Raw genomic sequence first — 25,544 nt, forward strand, 5'->3', positions numbered from 1 at the left:
TGTGTTGAACATCCTAACCCTGACCCTAATTTATTTATTTATTTGGATGGCGCACTTTACAACTGTAACACACTCTTGCTTCTTGCTCCTCGGGCATCTTCACTATGGCACTAAGTCACATGCGATCAACTTTCACTGCTTTCATCTGGCTTAATTTTAATACGTATGACGTAAATGTGTATCATCTCACTGATCTGGAACTTCCTGGAAATTCCTAGGACCAAGTCTACTAAAAAAAAGTGGGTTAACCAGGAAACAATTGATTGGGGGCTATGGCCAGAATGGGGTCAAACCGGAAATAATGAAGGTAGATAAAAAGAAAGCAGGAGGGCTGTGTGAGAGAACTGGCTCTGGATTACTTTGCCAGCTCTGTATGTGTGTGTGATGTGTCAGGCCTGAGGTGACCCTGAGGAGATACGCCGGGTGTATGAAGGACATCGAAGTCTCCCGAACACCGTACAACCTCCTAAGCAGTTCAGACTACACCGGACTAACCAAGGGCTGCAGCATAGAGGTCTCCCTTTTGTTCTGTTTCTCTTAAAACTCTCTATGTTTCTTTTTTTGCCTCTCTAACCCAAAGCCCTGTCTCTCCCATCCTGCAGAACGTCCACACAGTCAGTTTCTCCCGGCCCGGCTTTGTGGAGTTGAGTCCAATGGTGTTTGATGTCGACTCGGAGATTACACTGTCCTTCAGTACTAAGAATGAAAATGGCATCATCCTGTACGGCCGAGGTGGAGTGACCACCTTGACCCACCTCACCCAGAACACACAGAATATCCAGAACCAGAACCGTTTCCAGAACCCAGGCCGCAAACGCAGGCAGACCGGAGAGGTGAGGGAGTCCCTGGGTTCAAAGCAATAAAGACAATTAGAAAAATATATCCACACAGAAAACTGGACTGATATGGAGAAAGAGAGCGAGATCCAGAAAATCAGATCAAAACTAGAAAGGCAGACAAAGAGAATCAGAGAGATGGGAGATGATTGGTCGAGTGATGAGCAGGAGGAAAAAAAAGCTCCTTAGAAAGAAAGAAAAAGAGAGTTATACAGACAGACAGAAAGGAATACAGAATTAGACAAAGACTGGGAGAAATTGATAGAAAGATTGATGGAGAGAAAGAAAAAAGATAGATAGATAGAGAGAGGGAGAGGAGGAAGATGAGTGTCTGTGGTCCTCAGTTCACCATAACAGTGATGAAGCCAGAGGGTTAGCGGTGTGTCTCATACGCCATAAAGGAGATTGATGATTCACCTGTGTGTGTGTGTGTGTGTGTGTGTGTGTGTGTGTGTGTAATTGCTTCTGGCTGATATAACACAAAACACACTCTCTCTCAAGACCAGCGGCGCAAGGATCGGTTTAATTAAAATATGACATCCTACGTCTCTTTCTCTAATGGCACTCTCTCTCTTTCTTTAACTCTCTCTCTCTGTTTCTCTCGCTCTATCTCGAGGGCATCACATCAATTATGTGGTGCAGGTCGTAGCTTTAACCTGCTCTTCCTCCCTCCCTCCTTCGCTGCCTCCGTGTGTCCCTCACTCGTAAAAATAGATTTATTCTCCGCCTCATTGATGGATGGGGTCCAATTTGCACCAACTCCTCATGGGACAGCGTCCAAGAGCGTCCCCTTTTTGAAAATCATTATGGGCCCTAAATGAAGTGGACGTGGCCATGGGTTGTATCCTGCTTCCCTTTTTTATTTTCTCTCCTTTTTTTTTCCTTCCTCGGTCCCTGCCACGAGGGCTTTTGAGAATGAAACCATGCTCGTGCATGCCCTTCTGTAATTCTGCTTCTACTCAAAGAGTTTGTGTGTGTGTATACTCAGTCCTGTTGGAGGACATGCACTACTCTTATAAAAGCTTTCATGGTCAGTCAGGTCAGTCCACCATGGACTGGTTGCGCCTCTTAAGGTTACATCAGATTAGATCTTTAGGTTAGTTGTGGTGAATGTTCTGGTGTTAGAAAGTCATAAAACGCACAATAGTTAGACGATGTGATGCTAAGACTGGTAGGACATGACCATGACACACAGTCGAGTTAAACAATAAAAGAGTGCTTTATTTATGTGCAGGGAAGAGCTTGTGAAAAGAAAGTAGATGGTGGAACAATGTTGCTCAGTGACGGGCAGTTCATAAAGATTGTGTTTGTGCGTCTCAGGTACTGTCATGGCTTTGTTTAAGGAGTCGCATTTGTTGTCTTTCGTCTTTTCTCAAGATAAGAAAGGAAGGCCCCACCAGCCATTATTGCTTGGCCTTCCTTTATCACAGCTTGAGGTTGTCCAGTAAGTGCTGGAAACCTACAGGGACCCTATCGAGCCCAGAAGGCAAAGCCCATTACTCCCAGATTGCTACTAGCATTTTGATCATTGGCAAGCATTAGGAGTTTGTTCATCAGGGGAATGGGGTAGGCGTCAAATTCTGGCACCTCACTGAGCCTCTGGAGATTGTAGGGTCTGTCTTTAGCATCATCACTATGGTGCTAGGCCAAAGGATGTTGCATTCTGCACTATTTTCTGTTTCTCAGTCTCTATGGGCTGACACTGGGTCTTCAGAAAGGTTTCTGCAGCATGATGACTCCCTGTGGCATGTGGATATGGTGTTGGATCCTGTTCAGCCATGGGCAAAGGTGAACCATTTGCTATAAAGTTCCTCCAACTCTAGCTGTTCTAGACTCAGTTCCACACTTTTGTGCGGAGGTGGAACAGGGTTCCTGCCACATCACCAAGACCAAGGCTAGGGTTTCTCTGAGCCTGTTGTAGACCTAGTCTTGCAGCTCTAAGGACATACGCACACCAATGTACTGCTCTCGAGAGTGATTGTCCCCCCTCCCCCACTGGCTTGCACTCATACTGCGCTTTATGTTCCGGTCCTGAGTGTGCTTACATCATCACGATGCAGCTTTACTTACTGACTAGAATTCACATTCATCAATAAGGTGAAAACCAAACTTGTTAATAACCCAAATATTCTTCAATGAATTGAAAAGTATGTTATAGCGTTCGAGTTCTGAATGGTTAGTAATTGATTACACTGTGCAAGAACCCAACTGAACCACGCCCTAATGCACCTCTTCCAAGTGGTCCAAGTGAACCGTACCTGCCCAAGCGCAGTATCACACTTGGCAAACAAACCAGGCTTTGGGGGTCAAACACGCTCAGGTGCAGTACGGCTCACCTTGTGTGAGAACACCCTAAGCTTCCTCGTTCCAATAAAGAGCTGCAGGGCCAGCTCTAGTGGACTGTCTGATTGGCTGTCTGGTTAATGATCCAGACCATATGTCTCTGTATGTCTGTCTAGCTCTGACAGCTGCATTTTACTGAACCCTGACTAACTACTGCCTGGTTGGCCAGATGATTCTGGCTGGTTGTCTATCTGACTCTTTGGCTGACTCTGTCTTTCTGTCTGGTGGGCTGTCTGTCTGACTCTTTGGGTGACCCTCTGTCTGGCTGATTGTCTGTTGGTCTGGTTGTTGTTCTGACTCTTGGGCTTACCCTCTGTCTGTCCAGTCGTCTGTCTGTCTGCTTGTCTTTCTGACTCTTTGGCTGATCCTCTGTCCGGCTGTCTTTCTGTCTGTCTGGTTACCTGTCTGTCTGCTTGTTTTTCTGACTCTTTGGCTGACCATCTGTCCAGCTGGTTACCTGTCTGGTTGTTTTTCTGATTCTTTGGGTGACCTTCTGTCTGGCTGTCATTTACTCTGTTTGACTATTTGACTGTCTGTATGACTGGATGTTTTGGCTATCTATCTGTCTGACTGTCTGGTTGGTTCTCTGGCTGTCTATCTTGTAGCTTCTAGTCTGTAGGACTGATTATTTTTAAGAAGGTCAATGTAAAAGAAGTCTCTCTTTTACCCTGTCTGTCTGTCTGTCTGTAGCCGTATGTGTCAGTACAGCTGAATAAGGGAGTTCTGGAGGTGCTGGTGTTCAGTGGCAGTAGGAACCCTCGCCGCATCTTCAGAAAGCCTGATGGAGGGATTTTACATGATGGACTCGAGCACTCACTACGCATCCGCCGGCACTCAGGAAGGTGAGAGACTCATTCGTTCGCCTTGTAGTTGTCTTACTCACTTTCTTTCTCTGACTCCTCTACCACTCTCACTTTTTTCACCTTCTTTCTTTCTACAGCTCCCTTTCGAACAACTAGGCTGCTCTCTCTCTCTTTTCAATCTCTCACACATCCTTTCACCCTTTACCTTTCTTTCTTTGTTAGTTTCTTTCCTTCTTTTTGTTGATTGTTCCTCTTCCAATTTGCACCTTCTTTCATTCACACATTCATACCTTTACTCTTTCTTGTGTGTGTGTTAGCTTATTCTCAGTGCAGGTGGATGAAGAGGAGCGATTGGAGCAGGCATTACCCAGTAATCAGCCAATCGTTATCCAGAGGCTGTTTGTGGGCGGAGTCCCAGCTGACATGGCAGGTAGCCTGCAGAGACCCGGCCTGCCGTTTGAAGGCTGCATCTGGAACCTTCTGATCAACACGATGTATGTCACACATACACCTACACACACCTATTTATTCCTTGCATCGGTGAGCATTTTTAAAAATCTTTTTAATCTTTAACTCAGCCGTTTCATTCTTAAAAGCTATTTTTCAGGTAAAACTTTATGCTCCATATTTATAGATAACGCCACAAAGCCAAACAGTTGGCCATCTGCTTAATGACCGCGCTGTACATAATCTGTACATCTCCAGTCGAGAAATAAGGAAACAAACACCAGTAAATTAATATTTGTTTAATATCATGAGGGGTTTTTTTTAGATTTATTTTGTAAATCAGATCATGTGCTCCCCCTACTGGACACCCAGTATCACATCAGCTGATGGATAAAAAGCCCTGAAAACATTTTTTACTGCTGTAATAAACTAATCGAGCTGTGTATCAGGGTCGATAATAACATGCTGTAAATCCGATGAGCTGCGTTAGCCATTACTGCGATACAAGGTACAACAATGTGTGTGTGTGTGTTGTGGTTTAAAATGAGACTCTTGTTTAGCCTGTGGCGCTGTTTTGAGGTGCAGTCATATAAATGAATTGCTGGGTTTTTCTTTCGCTAATGACGAGTATGAATCTCTGTCAGAAAGCCCTTGACCTCAGTGGCAGAGCATTAAACGAGTGTGTCCTTGCTCATAACTGCGGCTATTATTCACTAGTCGCTCTAGAGTGTGTGCGCGCGGGCGCATGTGTGCATGTGTGTGTTGTCTGTGTATCCGCGCCGTGTAACAAAACTCAACTACAAATCTGACCCTTGACATATGATATGATTGAATTTTTTGTGGTTAAATCATATCTCATTCCAACACAGTTTCAAGAGTATCATCTGCTAGTTCTTGTTAATGAGTTTATGCTAACAAGAAATGTCGCCTATAGAGATCTTGCAGTCACGTGACCGGAAAGTACACAGCCGCCATCTTGTCGGTAAAAAACACGGCTGAATACTGCTGCACTCGTGTACAAAATGGATCAATTTCAACCGACGGACTACACGGCTCATTTTTCTAATGAACAGATAACTAGATATATGTCTAAAATAAACGATCTACAGATTAGTGACCCTTATCGATTACCGGACGGAGTTTTCACGACCGGATTTTGAACTGCCAGCGGAATACCCAGACGTGTATAATTACCTCATTAACTTTCCCTCGCTGTTCAGTGGTGAAGCACTGCGTGCTTATAAATCTCTGGACAGTTATCTGTACAGAAATTCAGGATTTGTCAGCCGCCCTTGGATGTGGCATCTTGTAAACAAGAAAATAACAATCCTCATTGGACGGGTAAGTCACTTAAGTATTGAGTATAGCACTGACCAGCCGATTATAGAATAGAATAGAATAAGGTAATTCCAGCTGTAATTCCAAATCGTCCGTCTTGTTTACCATGGATCTGGCGTTGGAGAGGTAGAGGCTTGGCAGTGGAGATTTGAGTGGCTGTTTTCTGAGCTTAGTCAACAGGCCGGCTCTGCCTGCAGCCTCGCTTTTGCTTCCTCTCCCGACGCCGCCTCCTTCGCCTGCCAGACCCGGTAACAATCCACGGAGACCCCGCTGGTCTCGCTATCTCGTCCGGAATGTTGTGCATGCGATGGAAATCGCTACAAACCGTCATTTTCTGCTGGAAACCAATGTCCAGTAAGTCCATACGGTTGTAGCGGATATTGAAGTCCGGTACAGACGAACAACACGCAAAAATACACACAGAAAACATAAAAAACGTGCACAGGTAGGGAGAGCTTGTAGCCGCAGCCATTGTAGTAGAATTGTATATAGTAGGGTTTTCCAGAAGGAAAGGTAGAAGTAGAAGGCGGAAAATGGCGTTTGACCGACAAGATGGCATCTGTTACAATCTGGATCGGCTGTGACGTCACATGCAAGATCTCTATTCTGTCGCTAGCTGATCATCTGCTAGATATTTGGTTAATTAGCAGTAAGCTTGTGTAATTAGAGCTCGACACAGATCTGAACTAAATCCTGACAGAGGACACACGGATGCTAAACTCATCTGACCTTGGGGTCCGGGCTATCGATTGTGTAGCTCAATTGAATGCTAATCTACCTCAACTTCGTAGCATATTATCGCATATCTTTATATACAATGTTGTTTCCAAAAAAGTTGGGATGCTGTGAAAAATGTAAATAAAAACAGAATGTGATGATTTGTAAATCATGGAAATCCTATTATTTCATTGAAAACAGGACAAAAGACAACGTATCAAATGTTGACACTGGTTTTATTTTAAATATATGCTCATTTTGAATTTAATGCTAGCAACAAGTTTCAAAAACAGTTGGGACAAAAGACTGAAAAAGTTTGCAGTGTTTAATAAAAAAAAAAAAAAGCCTGGTGGAACATCTAACAACTAATTCCATTAATTGGCATCAGGCTAGTCACGTGATGGGGCGTGGTTCACCGCTCTGTGAAAGATTGTGTGCGCAAACAGCGCAACAATTTAAGAATAACGCAATGTTCTCGATGTAAAACTGCAAAGAATTTGTGGATCGCATCATCTACGGTATCATTAAAAGATTCAGAGAATCCGGAGAAATCTCCGCATGCAAGAGACAAGGACGAAAACCAACACTGATATCGTGATATTATATTTTCATACTGTTTAATCTCTATGATGGTGTCACAAAATAAGATTGACAGCTTGAAACAATCACGTCTGATGCGTACATTTTTAGAGGAGATACACAGAAAATTTTAACCAAACCCGTGCGCTAAGTCAAATAGCTAGCTCGCGTTGTTAGCTAAAGTTAGTAATGGGCGTCATGGTAACGCAATACAATATCTGTATATTTTATGAAATAAATCAATAAGAAAATGACGCCCTTGTGTTGATATGCGCTAGCTAGTTTACTAGGAGTTAGCTCACGATACGGAGTAGTGATTTGAGATGGCAGGAGGATGGGGGAGCATTTCTTATTTGCATACTTATGCATATTCAGATCGTCTGTTTTTTTTTTAAAGGGGAAGTAAAGAAAATATTTTGTGTCTAATTCTGCAAATCTGTCAATTAAATGCAGCCTCATGGACTTCTCCCAACCGGTGGCCTTCGAGAATGCAGAAATTGGGCGGTGTCCTGATGTCGCCTCACGCCCTCCACATCCAACTCCAAGAAAAGAGGAGGAAAAAGAGGAGGAGGAAGTGAGCCCACCCAAATTGCCCACTTATACAGTGAGGCCACTGCTCCCACCTTCCACTGTACGTCCTGAGTGAGGCATTGTGGGTAAAAAAGTGGTGGTCGCCAGTGGGTTGGCGAACAGCTGCTGAGAGTAGAAGTGTGTGTGTGTGTGTGTGTGTGTGTGTGTGCGGCTATAAAAATGGAGCACTTTTCCAGGCCATTAGCCTCAAAGATGAGGTGACGACAGGAGTTATATATCGTGACGGATAGTGAGACAGAAGTGGAGTGAGATGGATGGCGAGAGAAAGAGAGTAAAAGCTAAGCTGTGCTTCCTCTTCACCTTTTCCTCCTCTCGACCTGACGCTAACAGCGCTAACGCTAATGCTGATTGTGCTGCTCTTGCTGCCTCATTTAGCAGGCTCATCACCTGAAATAACGTTTCCCACAAGCAACTCCCTGTTCACGACCGCTATGCCCACTCTGATCTCATTATAGGTGTTTTGCATATTCATTTGGCCACCATGTTGTTGTTGTTTGTTTGTTTTTTTCCCCTCTGTGCTGTAAAATCTGTAAAAATCTATCATTCCCTAACCAGCGAAATTCCTCTGCCAGATTAAGCTTGGCAGATCCGGATGTCATTTAGTGTAACGTGATGAATAATTAGGTAGGAAAGTTAACTAGCAAAACTTCTTTTGCTACATTAGCTTGGTACAGACAGCTAGACCGCATGTCTAGCATTAAAAAGTAATTAGCAAATGTATCCATTTGGTAAATTAGCCAATTTTTTTGCTGCAAGCATTATCGCTCTAAAAATGATTCGCTAAATTCGCAAGTAAACGCTAACTTGCTAAGTTAATTTGTTATAACAGTGAAACATTATTCGTTAAATATACAGCTAATTTGTTTTTCCTCAAATTAGACGCTTATCTAGTGTTAATTTAAAAAATCATTAGCTAGCTTATTATCTTTGCAAATGCCAGATAAACTAGGGTGACCAGATTTCCCGAGTCTGAAACCGGGACACTTTTGTGCGCGACCATGCTCGTGCACGCACACCTTTTTTTTTACGTAAACGTGACACTCAGAGAGGTGCTCTTATCATTTTGTTGAAGCTCACATTTATGAACATCTCACATGAAATAAAACAAACAGGCATTTTGTTATCTAGTAGCATAGTGGTATACAGATCAGTTAAATTATTGTCAGACAGCAGATGTTGTAATGGCTGAGAACAGGCCAGGCTATGTCCATAGGCCACATTTAAACTGATTTATTTCACCTGTTTGTGAGAACACCAAGAAGAATGCATATGCACATGTAGGCTATATCTCTACAATTGTACGCACTATAGCATGAACTTAAAAAGTAGATATGTGACCTCAACATAGCCTCGGTCAGAATCAACCTTACTAACCATTCCCCACAACTGAATGAATAAAGCAAGAAGATGTGGACAAAAGTGAACACTTTAATGGAAGCTGCAACAAGCTGTTCAACACAGCAATATGGCCAAACTGTCAGAATGGTGTGTTAAACAGAAACAAAAAAGAGACAAGTGATTTGAGAATATATACTACGGAAGCCGAGAGAGGCCCTTCATATAATCCTTTTTTTAATTCACCTTGTTATCCCGAGATAACGACATCATTAATTCAGGATCTCGAGAAAACAACACAACTAATTCGAGATCTCGAGAAAACAAAACAATTATTTCATGATCTCGAGTAAACAGCTGAGAAATGGTTCATTCAGGTGCGCCAAGAGACTTGCGATATGCCGACTTTGGGGCTATTTCTCATTCTGTATAGACGCAACTTTGGTCATTAGAATGTCTGGAATAATCGATCAGCTAATAAGGCAATATTTTGATCAGGGGTCGACACAGGCAGAGATTGCATTAAGTCTTTTAATAAGGGATAATTTCAAAATTAGTCCACGGCACCTCCGCAGAAGACTGGCCCGGCTTCGTCTCTACCGACGAAGATACAGTGATCCAGCTGAGATCTCGGAATAACGGTTTTGTTTTCTCGAGATCTCGAATTAGTTGTGTTGTTTTCTCGAGATCCTGAATTAATTATGTCATTATCTCGGGATAACAAGGTGAATAAAAAAAGATTATATGAAGGGCCGCTTGTGGCTTCCATAAATATACACTCAAACAAAACAGCAGTAAAGGAGGAGAGGGGCGACAGCCCGAGGAAAGCCCCCACAGGAGCGCACAGCATTTGCAGCATAGGCTACCCAACTCAGTACAAGAACAAAACACTTACAGTGTGTGCAGTCGGCTTTGTGCGCATTGTTCTGCACCTCTCGGAGGAAGGGGTAGGTGCCCTGTAAACCTTTGGAAAAGGTACATTTTCTTTTCGGCATAATTGCTGCGGCATTACTGCTGCTAGACAAAGAACATTCGCGCCAGTTAATGTTTATTTTATTGTTGCATGGCAACACGTTCTGTTGTCTGGAATAATGTGGCTAAATAAACCCCCATGCCACAGGGCCAGGGGGCAGTAACCAGGAAAGTTTGCGATTCCTGTCAATTCATCAAAATAGTAAATGCAGACATTTCTCCGCTAATGATTCCCACGCTGCTCAGTCGCAAACGTCGCGAGTGGCGAAAACCAGGACATATCCGTGTCCCGACAGACTTTTGTCGGGACTCGGGACACACAACCCCAAATCGGGACTGTCCCGGACGTCTGGTCACCCTAAGATAAACCTATCTATGCTAGGAAAGCTAGCAAATTTTCTTGCTATACCGTACAGTCAGTCATGTCCAGAAGTCTGAAAGCATGATCAGGAGCTTTTTTAAAATTTTTATTTTTTAAATTTCATCAGTGAATATAAGGACAGTTTGGCCAGTTAATATTTATTACAATATAAATTTATCAATAACATTTATAAATCAATCCTCGGGGTTAGGGTTTAGGGTTAATCATGGCGCTTGCTAGCAAACACAGGACAAAGGTGTGCTAGCTGTATATTTAATCAGATTAGCTGCTTAATATCAGATTTCTCGCTGCTAGTGAGGTAACATGAGTGTGTGATGTACTTGGCTAACAGGTGAACTACCACAGTGCTGTCTGTTCAAACGTTTCCGTTTGTAGTTTAAGAGTCTGTGATTTGGTTCCTCGGTGTGTCGGCCCTAATAAAGATGACCTTTGCTCAAAATAGCGCCATGATTTAAAAATATTTAGAAGTGTGTTTTATTGGCTGAAGGCACGACGGAGGACAATGCATTAGCGCATTAATAACTGATGAAATTTCAATGAAATTCACCGTTCCTGCTGTGCCTCTTGATTGATATCCATCAAACAGCGGTACTGCTATGCTAACACTCATACTTATCCACATGCACAGAAATACTGGATGCACAATTCATGAGGAACCAACAACAACAACAACAAAAAAACCCCGCAAACTTTTACAAAGGTGCTAAAGAAAGCAACTGGACTTGCTTGAAATCCTTGAAGACGTTCCAGCTCTCATCCGAAAGGCTTCTTCAGTTCTGTCTGACGAGTGGGGCGTTCCAGGTGTTTATCCTCTAGTGGACCAAGGAGAGTTCTTGAAGTCATATGGGATATGACCTGGATGACTGAGAACCTTCAGAGACGCTTTTAGAAAATGGGAGTGACACGTTTGTTCACGACTTCAGCCTGTATAAAAGTGGCTGAAAACTGAAGCAGGTATCTTGACGATGCCGTGGCTAAGTCAAATCCAGCGTAAAAGAGTCATCAAGAAGGTCAGCGAGGGATGTTGCCAGGTGTTTTGTTGTACATGAATCAACGATCAGTTGTCTTCATGTCAGGTTCAGTCCAGACACTCTAGAAGGCCTCGTGTTATGACATCTGTCATATGCGCCAACATCGTCTGCGTGCGTCGACTACTGCTCCTGAAGGAAGGAAACCTGAATGGCGTCCATCGCTCTGAATAAATTCTTCAGAAGACTGCACACCACCAGGGTGTGTATCAACTTCCTGAAACAAGAAAGTGTTCAAACTTTGCCATGGTCAACCTTCTCTCTGGATATGTCGCACATAAAATATCTGTGGGTCAATCCGGATCCACAGAAAGAAATTCAGAACCAGCACATGTTTAACAACATCCATCAAGGAATTCGGATATCCGCGTTGTTCATGCGATACAGGATTGATGCCATGTTGCGAGTTTGAAGGGGCCATACTCACGACTCAAATCTGTCCTGGGCACAGAATTACGCACCATTATTTTGTACAGTCGCTTGAATAAATCGATTACGGCCTTTCGATTTCATAAAATCGGTGAAATTTAGTTGCGTCTGAAATGTGGTGATTGTGATATCTGTTCATTTCTGTAATATCTCACAAAATATCAGGCCATTCTGTGTCTGGGAAGTTATTTAATTTGAGAGGATTAAAGCAAATAATGTGCATGAAATCGCGCAGTCGAGCAGACAGAGGAAGTCCGTGTGTGTGCGCATGCGCAGGTTTACCTTCTTCTTCTTCTTTTGGGTTTTACGGCAGCTGGCATCCACAGTGTTGCATTACTGCCATCTACAGGTTTCCCTTTGAGCGTGCACTGACAGTTATAACGTCTTTTCTTCTTGCTTTCTTTCAGGGCTTTGAACCGGTTCAAGGAACAAAAACGAAAACCGGGAACTTTTTCTATTTCACATGGAACAGAAACGAAACCAGAAACTTTATTATTTTTTATGTTCCGGAACAGAAACGCTTATTAAAAATAATGGTAACCGGTTAATACCGGTTTTTATTTCGTTCCTCAAAGTTTCTGTAGCCTACAAATAAAAAAGTCATTCTTCTCCTGCGCAAGTTTCTATGACCCGCTGGGGTTCACTTCCTGTGTGACGTTCGCTGATTGAATGGAGAGAGCGGGAAGGTGGACTACTAGTGAGTAAGTGCGTTACTGAGTGTCTGAGCAAAGAAGAGCCTGAACGATGCAACCTCCCTATTGGCTGTTTGTAAAAATGTATCAATTGTTGCCCTTCCCACGGGAATCATCGCGGGCTCGAGAGACGAGACCTGATGAGTTAGTTCGTTGGTAGCAGAACAAAATGTCTGGACACAAATCGGGTTTTCAGAAAAGGAAAGAAAATAAACGGAGGGTCGAAAATACAAAAAAGGAGGCAGAAAATGCAAAACGAGTTTTAAGGTAGGACAAATGGTTACTTTTCTGAGGCAGCCCGCCGTGGCTGCCTGCAGGCTTATTTATTATAGCCCATTTAGTTAAAATAGTTGATATAAAATGTTTATAGTTAAAGTTATGTGATGGTTGTCCTGATTTAGACTGTTTTTTTTGGGGGGGTGGGGTTGCGCGATGTTGCACCCGGGTCCAGATTAGGGCAGAACCGGCCCTGGCTACATTTCAGCTGTAGTTTGTTATGTATGTATGTACTTGCATAGATGTGTACTTGGTCTTCCAATATGGCGCCTAACAAAATCTCGCGGCGCGGTGACGTCATGCGGTAGCCCTCTATAGGGCCTGACTAGCCTTTGGTAACACACTAAACGAATTATCTTTCATTTTTGGCACTTTTTCTGTTTGTGTAGATGGGAAGACATACTGAGAATCCAAATCGCCAACATTTGAAATAATAATTGTTTTGAATTATTTCTTGTCTTATTTAATGAAGGTTGTAATAGAATTAGCCTACATTTGGCTTAAGCTGGATGAGACAGAGACATCATTTTATAGCCATTTGTTAAACAGCTGACAGGGAACGTAATTAACCGTTCCGGGAACGAAATTTTTTTGTTCTAACCGGTTCGGGAACGTCTATTTAATGGTGGAACCCAAAACCGGAAACGTTAAAATTCCGTTTCTGTTCGGAACGAACCAATAGGAAAAAAATTCCGGTTCAAAGCCCTGGTTTCTTTCTGTTACTATACTGTAGTCGCTCTTTCACGTTTCATTCGCACACTCACGTCCTCTATTTTTCTCTCCTGTTTCAAATTTGTATCCCACAATGCCCTGCGCGAACAGGGAAAGCCCACTACGTGATGTGATGCATGACGTAGTATCTTGTATTGCGTCATGGTGAAGCAGGAAAAAATAGCAGAGAATTTCGGGCCACGTGGAGATAAACTCATTAATTGTTCTATTTAAAAAAACGAATAAAATTGGAAGTCTGTGATTTGAATTCAGTAGCTTTCGGTCACTAAACAAAAATAATTGGGTGTCGGGAAAATTCTTTTTATGACCTACACTTGAAAAATCTGAAAGGCAGTCCAGATTTAATTGGCCGGTGTTGTGTGATATTATTCATTACATGTCATTACACTGGGGATTTGTTGTAATTTTGATATGTTTCACAAGATCATTTGGGCTCCATAAAACCTTGCGGTTTTTTTGTTGTTCAGTATGTTTTAACAAGAACTGTAGAAGCATCCCGAATGTTAATGTCTTATTCAGCCATATTAGCAAAAAAAAAAAAAGTAGTAATCTTTTTATAAATCGCTGCCTTTTCACTCAGGAATTAACTTCCTTTGTCTAACCCCCCCCAAAAAACCTCCAATGTGTTGCAGCAGCAGTGTTTAACAGCAGAATGTGTCCATGTTGTGTACTCTTTCGCCATCTAGGGGCAAACTACAGTACTGCACCTATAATCCACATGTGTTCCAGAGACACACGTGTTCAGAACTTTCCACACGAACAGTTGAATATTGTACCCTGTCCACACTAGGGATTTTGTACCGATACGAAACTACTTTCGTACCACAACACCTGTCCACACTAGCAACTATACCGGTACTGTAGCGGTATAACTGTATCGGTACAATGTATGGGTTTCGTACCGGTACAGTATCGGCACTGTAGTGCTTCGCTGTAGTGTGGACAGATGAAGCGGCTCTGTATCGATACAAATATAATGCGCAAAGTCACACACCTCAATCGATGTCTTCGCTGAATAAAATAGTGAAGAACGGAGATTCGTTTTCTTTGTTTCTTTCTCAACTGCCTCGCGCGTTTTATACGATTCGACCGAATAAATGACCACCAGAAATCCAGACTGTACATTGACAACAAAAAGCACACGCACGTTGTTTCATCCGCCATATTCTCGGAACGAAGTTACTCGGTAACCTCGGAAACATTTCGCGCACGCGCATTTCATTTCAACTACCGTGAAAGAAAACCGCAAACATTTCTCGCTAGTGTGGACAGATGCACTAAACTGTACCGGTATACTTTGTATCGATACAGTTATACCCACGGCTTTGAACCAGAATTTTTTTCCTATTGGTTCGTTCCGAACAGAAACGGAATTTTAACGTTTCCGGTTTTGGGTTCCACCATTAAATAGACGTTCCCGAACCGGTTAGAACAAAAAAATTTCGTTCCCGGAACGGTTAATTACGTTCCCTGTCAGCTGTTTAACAAATGGCTATAAAATGATGTCTCTGTCTCATCCAGCTTAAGCCAAATGTAGGCTAATTCTATTACAACCTTCATTAAATAAGACAAGAAATAATTCAAAACAATTATTATTTCAAATGTTGGCGATTTGGATTCTCAGTATGTCTTCCCATCTACACAAACAGAAAAAGTGCCAAAAATGAAAGATAATTCGTTTAGTGTGTTACCAAAGGCTATTCAGGCCCTATGCATTGATAGGCTAACAGAGGTTAACGTCATTTAATGTTCGCGAGCCTCTCATTAACGTGGACAAATATATTGATATGGTGTTTGAAATTGACGTTTTTGAATAACGACAGACTGCAATATTTACCTCTTATTTAAGATGTGGAGACGTGATAGTAGTCCACCCTCCCGCTCTCTCCGTTCAATCAGCGAACGTCACACAGGAAGTGAACCCCAGCGGGTCATAGAAACTTGCGCAGGAGAAGAATGACTTTTTTATTTGTAGGCTACGGAAACTTTGAGGAACGAAATAAAAACCGGTATTACCATTATTTTTAATAAGCGTTTCTGTTCCGGAGCATAAAAAATAATAAAGTTTCTGGTTTCGTTTCTGTTCCATGTGAAATGGAAAAAGTTCCCGTTTTTCGTTTTCGTTCCTTGAACCGGTTCAAAGCCCTGGTTATACCACTTTCATGCCGGTATATATGTGAACACAGCATTACACGCTCAACTAACTGACAGAGAGTTTATAATTTGATTGACATTCTGTTCATCCAATCACGCAGGTTTCGTGTGCGGCGGAGGCGGAGCCTGAAGTGCTGGGTTTAGCGAAACAGTTTGGTCTCTCGAGGAACAGCCACATGGTGTTCGAGTTTGACGACAGGAAGGTGAAGAACAGGTGAACGCAAATCATCAGATCCTAATGGGTTTCCTTTTCAGACAGGATCCCAAGTAGAACGCTTTTAGGATGCGGAGAACTTTGTTGATGAGCTCCTGGATTTAGCGTGGTGTGGCAGCGGGGGCGTGGCCAAGCGTCGGTCTGTGACCGGAGGGCGGAGTCAGGGAAGGTAAGTGGCAGAATCACTGCACCTGAGGTTAATTAATGTGTTTGTGTGTCTTCCCCAGTGACCACGCCCTACCGTATTTAAGCCACTGTAGCAGTTCGGATGGATGGGTGGGTGGAGCACAGAAGGACGGCAGGCCAGAACTGAGTTCACAAAACTCTTTTATTTTCACTTTTCAGCGTACTTTCACTCTCTCAGCCACACACACTCCAGTCGTCTGGTTGGGGAGAGAGCTCCCTCTGCTCTCGCTCTCTCTCCTTAAATAGGGCGTGGTCACTGGGGAAGACACACAAACACATTAATTAACCTCAGGTGCAGTGATTCTGCCACTTACCTTCCCTGACTCCGCCCTCCAGTCACAAACCGACGCTTGGCCACACCCCTGCTGCCACACGTGGTTTTTCGGATCGTTACACCAAGTTCTTGGCGATTCTAATAAACTGGAAGCCGTATCACCATGGTAACATGTAGCAATCCATTCAGATGTTTACTCGTAAACCTGTTTCTGTGTGTTTTTAAGCCTGACCATCGAGTTTGAGCTGAGGACGGAGGCCGATTCGGGTTTGGTGTTGTATATGGCCAGAATAAATCACGCCGACTTTGCTACGGTGCAGGTGAAGGAGGGAATGGCTCACCTGAGCTACGACCTCGGCAGCGGGAACACGTCTGTCAGCGTTCCACGCATCATCAATGACGGACACTGGCACAAGGTTCAGCGTTAACATTACAGTGCACCAGGCTAAACTGGTCGCTAAACCGGTAGCCATTATTTGTTCGCGACATTCGCTGACATTAGCTTACCGTATATTGGCTTGAGTGCTAAACTAAAGAAGAAAACTTCACACACTGAACATGTCGTAGCTGATTAACTGCATTTAGACGTTTGATCTTGTGTGTGTGTGCAGATTAAGATACGTAGGGATAAACAGAGAGGCATCCTGACGGTTGATAGCCGTTACATCAAACACACCGTGAGCCCGAAAAAAGCCGACATCCTGGATGTGGTGGGGAAGCTGTACGTGGGGGGTCTTCCTCTAAACTACACCACCAAGCGTATCGGACCGGTACTGCACACACACGCATGCATGCATGCACACACAGAGCAGTAAATATTTTTGTGAAATTTCAGTAAATTGCATAAAATGTTTTTACTAAAATGCATTTTTGGAATAATTTTATATTACAAATAACTGAATTAATTACAAACATTCTCGCATTGCTGTGTGTGTGTAGGTGGTGTACAGCATTAACGGCTGTATCAGAAACTTCCAGATGACAAACGGGCCGCAGGACTTAGAGAATCCGAGCTCCAGCTACCGCGTCGGCTCGTGTTTCAACAGAACGCAGAGCGGCTCGTACTTCAGCGGTACAGGATATGCGAAAGCAGGTTAGAGCGAGCTGTGTTCCAAATCTCTCTCACACAGCACTAATAAAGTGTGTGTAAGAATTAGGGCTGTAACGATATGCGTATCGAAATCGAAATCGCGATACGCAGAGCCACGATCCGTATCGCGATACAAGAAGGCAGAATCACGGTACACCCTTTCAAACTTCTCCTCAGCCCAAAAACAGAGGCGCTTCCAAACTTCAATTTATGAATACTTTACTTTTTATTTAAATTACATTTTAAACTTACTTAAATTACTTTTATTTTTTTATATCTATTAGTAAGTCGTTTTTTCGCCGACCTGCAACAATCTTCTGCGAGTCACGCAACGTCCACACTCGCCACTGGCAGAGCATTCTTTTAAGCGGTCGCCATTCTGGTTGCGACGCGGGGAGCGAATCTGTAAACAAGCAGCTCATTGGCTGGCTAGGTGTGCCACAAGCCAATCACAATCACTTGACCGGAAAGGCATGCAGTGTTGCCAGATTGGGCAGGTTTAGGTGCTTTTTGGCTGGTTTTGAACATATTTTGGGGTGGAAAACGTTAGCAATATCTGGCAACACTGAAGGCATGTCTGCTTGGGCGTTAGCGGCAGTTACATTTTGACACGCGAGCAACGTTTCACTATAAAAATTCCGTAATTTCCATCTGTTTTCCGCGATCACAGAAAATCATTGGCCCTATGAGAGTGAGACAGTGAGAGAGCCACCCCTCCCCCCCCAAAAAAAAAATCTTAACGGATTTACACGATTTGGAAAAATGACTTTTTCAGAACCGAAAAAAACAGAGCTTCCGGCTCAACAGTATTATTTTGAGAAATAAAACAGTCTTTGGATATACATTTGTTCATTTTTGCATACATATTACTCATTCTCTGCAGTGGTCTGAATTATTTGTTATTAAATAGTTAATGTAAGTAAGTAAATGTTAATAAGTCAAATTTACTACTTTAAAAAAACATTTAAAAAAAAATCGTGGGTGTATCGAATCGTGGGTCAAAAATCGCGATACGAATCGAATCGTGAGTTGGGTGTATCGTTACAGCCCTAGTAAGAATAGCACGTCATCTTATAAAGCCACGGCTGCGTCTCAAACCACAATAACGTTTCTACAGTGAGCACCTACAGAGTCGGGAACGACGTGACGGTGGAGATGGAGTTCCGCACCAGCCGCAGCACCGGAGTTCTGCTCGGAATCAGCAGCCAGATAATGGACGGATTCGGCATCGAACTCGTCAGCGGCAGGGTGAGAGAGGGAAAGTGTGAAAGGAGGAAAAGAGAGGAGGAAGGAGGAAAAATGACAGAATTTAAGAGTAAGAGTTAATTGTGTTCCGTCTATCTTTCTCTTCCTGTCGATCTCCCCAGGTCCTCTTCCATGCTGATAACGGAGTGGGGCGTGTCACGGCCATCTCCGAGGGGCTGGAGCTTTGTGATGGACAGTGGCATTCCATCACCGCCCACAAACTGAAGCACCGCCTCGAGCTGATTGTGGACGGCAAAAAATCCGAAGCTGCCAGTCCAGATGCTAGCTCCGCCTCCGCTGACACCAGTGACCCTATCTACGTGGGCGGATACCCTGGTGCGTCAATCAAACCGTTGCTATGGAGGTTAAAATTGAGCTCTGTTAGATCGGGTGTGGAAAAGCTTCGATTTTATTGTATGTTATAGACTGAGACACACGCTAGTCAAGACCTAACACGAAACCGGTGCACAAAATTGGATAACCAAACAAAACGATGCACCGCATGGAGCTTGTTACCATGGAAACCATTGTGAACCTGCAACATAGATTTGCGAGTTTCTGCAAATTTAATACCTGCCCTTCATTTCAATTTATACAGTCTGTGTTCCTGAAGTGACTTTCAGGCAGGTGATATGTACATCAATTGATTTGCATGGACTCCGCCCACCAGACATAAACACCACAAAATTACATATTCATGTAGACAAACACGCAAAACAGAGGTGGGATTTTTCTCAGATGAAAGTTAATGATTGATTTTGTGTTTCGTGTGTGTGTGTGTTTTACAGAGGACCTGAAGCAGTTTGGTCTGACCGTCAATACTCCGTTTAAAGGCTGCATGAGGAACATAAAGCTCATTAAAGCAGGAAAAGTTCTGGAGGTTCAGCTCAACAAAGCACTGGAGATCAAAGGAGTCCAGCCTCTCACCTGTCCTGCTGCCTAGACACACACACACACACACACACACACTTATTTCACAACTTGTCATCAGGAAGTGATTCAGGTCTGAAGAAACACCAAAGAAATCTTTTATGCAGTAGAAGCAAACGAACCCAAACCCAACCAGCCAAATATGCAAAATGCAATTGATTTTATTTTATTTACACGCCGTTGTTGATCTTTCACCTCTTTCCATCTCCACACCATTGAATCTCAGCTGCCGAAGAAAACAGAAAGAATTATTCTCCAGTATTCTTTATGCATCCTTGTTTTTTTTTTTTTTTCTTTTTCTCTTTTATTTTTTGTAGTCCCACACTTGGCCTCCATGTTGCAGTGATTTTTAAATAAACACGCTTCTCATAACTTGCTAATGTGCCTAATGATGAATGCAGCCCAGTGTGAAATCTGTCGTTCACTGATTTATTATTACTAGCAGTAATTTTGGACGAGGTTTGTGGAGCTATAGCCACAACTTTGTTCCGACACTTCAGCGGATTTGTACTTTACGTGACTATCAATAAACTTACTGTTTGTGCTTTTACTTTTCATTTCATTCCATTTACACATTTTAAGATCATGACACACTCCATCATATTTCTGTGCATTTATTTTTCAGTGTCGTTTATCAGCTGGATATAAAACTTACAGAGCTGGACAAAGAACCCAGCTTCATTACTTAAAGGTGGGGTATGAGAATTTTTTCAGGAGTATTTTTTACCATATTGCTTGAAAAGCTCCTCACACCCATGTTGCAAGCAGTACAATAGAAGGTTTGACCCAAAAACGAAATATTTTAATCCAGTCTACAGTGTAAAATAAAGGAAAAACGCCATCCAATCATATCGAGGTACCACCTCAAAATGATTGGATACTGACACGTCAATCAGACTGAAGCCCGCGAGCAGTCCGGCCCGTGTGTGTGTGTGTGTGTGTGAGAGAGCGAGCAGCCAGGATTTTCTCAGTGCGCTCCCTCCAAACAACATGGATTTACGCGAAAACGGAAGGAGATATTCACAAAATTCTTTCACAGTGAGTGCCACAAGGCTCTCCTGAACACACTGATGTAATTTTTTTTGTCTGTAGTGTAAAAAATGAGGTCACTAGAGCGAGTTAAAAACGAGTGACTTTTCTGCCAAGTTTTATAATGGCAGTCTATGTGGCTGCGCGGCTGTGCTCTCCTCACTTTCAGGCTTCTCATTCAAAAACTGCAAGTCCTATCGTGTAGGTAGACACATTGTGTGAATCAGGACAAGTGTGGCTACTACTTTTGAGAAAATTATGTGTGTGGAGTGAAAACTGGGGCTGAAAACAGTTTAAATGAGAAAGTTTGAGCTATTTTTCCAAGCTCTCTACACTCTCCACTAGTGTGTAACGCAATAGACACCCATTATAAAAGGCTGATTTTCTCAGGCTTTATAAGGGGGAGGAGGGGTGGAGACGCGGGGGGTGGGAGCATGGCGAGGGCGGGCGGGTTTCTTTTCAAAATATGGCTTGCGGGAACCGTTATTCCAAAATCTCATACCCCACCTTTAAGTCAAAGTACAGATCCCACTGATCAAATGTTACTCCGATACAAGTGAAAGTTCTCCAGTCAAATTTTTACTTAAGTACTGCAGTACTTGCTTTTAAAAATACTTAAGTATTAAAAGTACATTTTCTGTCAATGCATCGTTGTATTATTGCCACAACGCTTACAAAACCTAATGCCTCTGAAACAACCGACTGGATTTACAAAATGAACGCATGCTGTGCCATCATGGTGGTTTGATGTTAAGCTAGCTAGTCAGTGAAGCTCCACCTGACATGCGAGCAAACTCTTTTCAAACTCGAAATCATATTGGGTAGCTAACGCTACTAGAAAAGAAAGATTTCTACATTCTGTTTATTTGGCAAGATTATGCTAAAACATTTCTGAAAACACTTCAGATAAGTTAACGTTATTCATGTTAGCGTAACTCCGTTTTTACATGCTAACTAATAGTGTCCACATGAACTAGCTATGTGTTAACCTTAGCTGTGGACAAGGCTACAGCAACTCATCTCATCTCATTATCTCTAGCCGCTTTATCCTGTTCTACAGGGTCGCAGGCAAGCTGGAGCCTATCCCAGCTGACTACGGGTGAAAGACGGGGTACACCCTGGACAAGCCGCCAGGTCATCACAGGGCTGGCTACGGCAACTTGGCAGGCAAATCCATAGAAAGTCATGTGACTAACCAGACTGCATAGCTACGTTTGCAACGTTATTGCTAGCTCTAAAAGCACAGACAACTTCATTGCAAGCTTTCTCTTGGATTAAAATGTCTTCACACCTCAATATGCTTCCGCAGGTTGGATGGCAAGTTTTTGTAGGCTGTGATGTGGTTCATTTTAGACAAACAAAGCAAACATTTAAAATGAAACAAATCTTTAATCCTTTCAGAAAACTGGAACATGGGTTCATGGGCCATGGGTGCGTGCATTCCTCAGAAGAACCATCTCCTTCCATTCTGCCATCAACTGATCTTACTTTACTTTATCCATCCACTTCTACCTCTAGGGTGTCGTGGGAAGGTGGAGATGTCAGTCCTTTGCTAGCTGCATGGTCTGCTGCAGTGTCATTCTATGGTTCCGAAGAATGTCTCCGACTCCGTCTATCCATCTGCGGCAGGGCCTTCCTCTGGCTCTGTAGCCAGAGTACCTGGTGTTATAGGCCTGCAGGGCTGGATGGTTGGGTGGTGTTCTCATCAAGTGCCCGAACCATCTGAGCTGCTGCTGTGCTATATGCTGGCCGACAGGAGTGGCACTGACCGTCTTCCTTATTTGTGCCCAAATCCAGAATCCAGGGACACATGTCTGCCCTGGGGCATTTTGAGTTATTGACAGATTCAGAAAGTACAGTTTCTAATCTTTCCAATGATGCCTTCCATGTGGAGATCTGACAATATTTGAAGAATGTGTGGCCTTTTGAAAGTGTATACTTCTTAAAACAGAAAAGGGAGAAAATCGCCCTCAAAGTTTTCCATCTCAGCTACTCTGGGTGTAGGGCGGGCACATAATGGTGCTCATTTGCATGATATTAAGGAAAGCCCTACCCCCTACTAGCTAGCACGATACTACTTTCATGTAAACAAAGATCACCACGTCAATTTTCCTTCCATGCAAAGTATGCCCAACACAATTATGAAGTACAAAAATAAGTCCTAAAGTATACTTTAACGTTTTGTGGTTGAAAAATTACTCACACCGTAAGAAAGATAGCACGATGATAACACAACTAACACAACGCTAGTTTCATGTTAAGCCTCGGTCACAACCAGCTGTACGTGCTCCTACGGCCGGTCTACATGCAAAAAATGCAAGAAACGCACGGAAGGCGTGCGTGAAACGCATGAGAGCGCGCGTGTGATGTGCTGATTTTCGAGCCGTAGACCGGCCGCAGAGGTTCTTCTCTCCGTTACATGCAAAAATAACCACACAGCCTTAGATTAATAAACTTACCCCATCAGAAAGAGAAACTGCACCTTGCACACACCAATGCCTCTGATGGAATGTAATCCTAGCTTCCTTGAAACGGCGCCTTGCACACACCAATGCCTCCAATGGAATGTAATCCTAGCTTCCTTTTGGTTGGGTTTTTTTTGCTAGAAATGATCATCTCTGATGTAAAAACCGTGTGTCTGTTTGCTCCATGGTGTTTTGCTCCGCTGTGCTCTGTTTAGCTTGCTCATTCCATAGTGAAATTACATGCCTGTATTCAGGTTAAGTAGCCATGTGCTCAGCTCGTATCATGCAGCTGATTGGCGAAAAAAATAAACAAAAGACTGAAATCATCATGTGAATAGCCCATATGGTAATTTACCCACACCCCCCAGCAGGCTACAGTCCTGACAAAAACGAGACAATTTGCAACAAAAAATGTATGCTTTTCCAACAAAACAATCTATTATCTGAAATACTGATTGCATTCTTCAAGATCTCAACTTGCACATGATGGAAAAAAAACAAAAATCACAAATTTCAAAAAAAAATGCTTCTTTTGCGATTATCTCGGATTCGTTTCGGCCGACATGCATCCCTGGATTTGGTGAGGCATCACATTTCTTCATTCCTGATCTTATCCATTCTGTTTTTTCTGGCTGCTCTCCGGAGGCATCGCATCTCGCATACTGTGAGTTTTCTCTGCCGGGCCTTATTGAGAGTCCATGTCTGGCATTGGTAGGTGAGAGTGGGGATGAAGATAGTGTTAATCAGACTGGCTTTGGTTTCCATTGGTATGTTTGGGTGCTTCAGGAGGGGTGCTAGTTGGTAGCTGACTGTGTTTGCTTTTTGAGTTTTTCCAAAAACTCTTTATTAGCACTTTTCAGTGACTATGTTACACTCTCCCAGCCACACGCACATACACACATAAGTCATCTGGTTGGGGAGAGAGCTCCCTTCCTCTGCTCTCTCTCTCTCCTTTTATAGGGCGCGGTCACTGGGGAAGACACAAACACAGGTTAACTCACATCAGGTGTGATTCTGCCACTTACTTTCCTTGACTCTGCCCTCCATTCACAGACCGACACTTGACCACGCCCCCGCTGCCACATACCCCCACCGCCCGACTCAGGCCAGGGAGCCGTCCAGCCTGCAGCCGACTCCCCCCGATGGGAGAGGAAGTCTGCCACGACCATCTGTGGCCCCGGCCTGTGGATCACCTTGAACTTAAACGGCTGGAGTGCCAGATACCAACGGGTGATCCGCGCGTTGGCATCCTTCATGTGGTGGAGCCACTGGAGGGGCGCATGGTCCGAACAGAGGGTGAAAGGGCGTCCCAGTAGGTAGTAGCGGAGGGCGAGGACTGCCCACTTGATGGCAAGGGACTCCTTCTCTATAGTGTTGTAGCGGCCCTCATGCACTGACAGCTTTCTGCTGATGTACAGCACGGGACAATCCTCCACCTCCTGGGACAGAACAGCCCCCAGCCCCCTGTCCGATGTGTCCGTCTGAAAAACAAAGTGGAGAGTGAAGTCAGGGGAGTGTAACAGTGCCCCCCCATACAGTGCAGCCTTTACCTCAGAGAAAGCCCGCTGGCATTGCTCTGTCCACTGGACCGGATCTGGTGCCCCCTTTTTAGTGAGATCAGTCAGCGGGCTGGTGATGTCCGAATAATTAGGTATAAACCTACGATAGTAGCCAGCCAGCCCCAGGAACTGTCTCACCCCCTTTTTGGTCTTGGGCCTCGGGCAGGCCGCAATCACTGCTGTCTAATTAATTTGGGGACACACCTGCCCATTGCCCAAGTGGAAGCCCAGATACTATACTTCCACCCGCCCAATCGCACACTTCTTTGGGTTGGCTGTGAGACCCACTTGCCTCAGCAACCTAAGGACGACCCTTAGATGTTGCAAATGCCACGGCCAGTCATTACTATAGATTATAATATTGTCCAGGTATTCAGCTGCATAGGTGGCATGGGGGCGGAGGACCCTATCCATAAGCCGCTGGAACGTAGCGGGCGCCCCAAACAGCCCAAAAGGAAATGTGACAAACTGGTGTAAGCCAAGCAGTGTGGAAAAGGCCATTTTCTCTCGGGATAATGGCGTCAAGGGGATATGCCAATATCCCTTTGTCAAATCCAGTGTCGAATAAAAATGAGCTGTGCCTAGTTGATCAAGCAACTCGTCAATACGAGGCATTGGGTATGCATAGAATTTAGACACCGCGTTGACTTTTCTATAGTCCACACAGAACCGGACCGACCCGTCAGCCTTGGGAACCAAGACCACCAGGCTGCTCCAGTCACTGTGGGACTCCTCAACGATGCCTATGTCGAGCATGGCCTCGAGTTCTTCCCAAACCACCTTTTTCTTGTGTTCGGGCAGCCTGTAAGGGCGGCTGCGCACTACCACCCCGGGGGCGTCTCAATGTGGTGTTCTATGAGGTGGGTGCGGCCGGGCAGGGGTGAGAACATGTCCGAAA

General features: G+C 43.8%; 1 protein-coding gene across 1 annotated transcript in view; it reads left to right on the plus strand.

The window, feature by feature from the left end:
* The window catches only part of lama2 (laminin, alpha 2), a 285,101-nt gene extending 264,958 nt beyond the window's left edge, over positions 1-20,143 (plus strand). Inside the window, exons 52-63 of the mRNA XM_060913573.1 lie at positions 394-514; positions 603-833; positions 3,870-4,021; positions 4,300-4,476; positions 7,517-7,694; positions 15,756-15,868; positions 16,555-16,744; positions 16,940-17,098; positions 17,268-17,421; positions 18,536-18,666; positions 18,786-18,999; positions 19,452-20,143. Of these exons, the coding sequence (XP_060769556.1) occupies positions 394-514; positions 603-833; positions 3,870-4,021; positions 4,300-4,476; positions 7,517-7,694; positions 15,756-15,868; positions 16,555-16,744; positions 16,940-17,098; positions 17,268-17,421; positions 18,536-18,666; positions 18,786-18,999; positions 19,452-19,606 (1,975 nt within the window). The 3' untranslated portion in view covers positions 19,607-20,143. The remainder of the gene's footprint in view (positions 1-393; positions 515-602; positions 834-3,869; positions 4,022-4,299; positions 4,477-7,516; positions 7,695-15,755; positions 15,869-16,554; positions 16,745-16,939; positions 17,099-17,267; positions 17,422-18,535; positions 18,667-18,785; positions 19,000-19,451) is intronic.
* The last annotated feature ends 5,401 nt before the right edge of the window (positions 20,144-25,544 follow it).

The sequence above is a fragment of the Neoarius graeffei genome, chromosome 2 (assembly GCF_027579695.1).
Source record: "Neoarius graeffei isolate fNeoGra1 chromosome 2, fNeoGra1.pri, whole genome shotgun sequence".
NCBI lineage: Eukaryota > Metazoa > Chordata > Actinopteri > Siluriformes > Ariidae > Neoarius > Neoarius graeffei.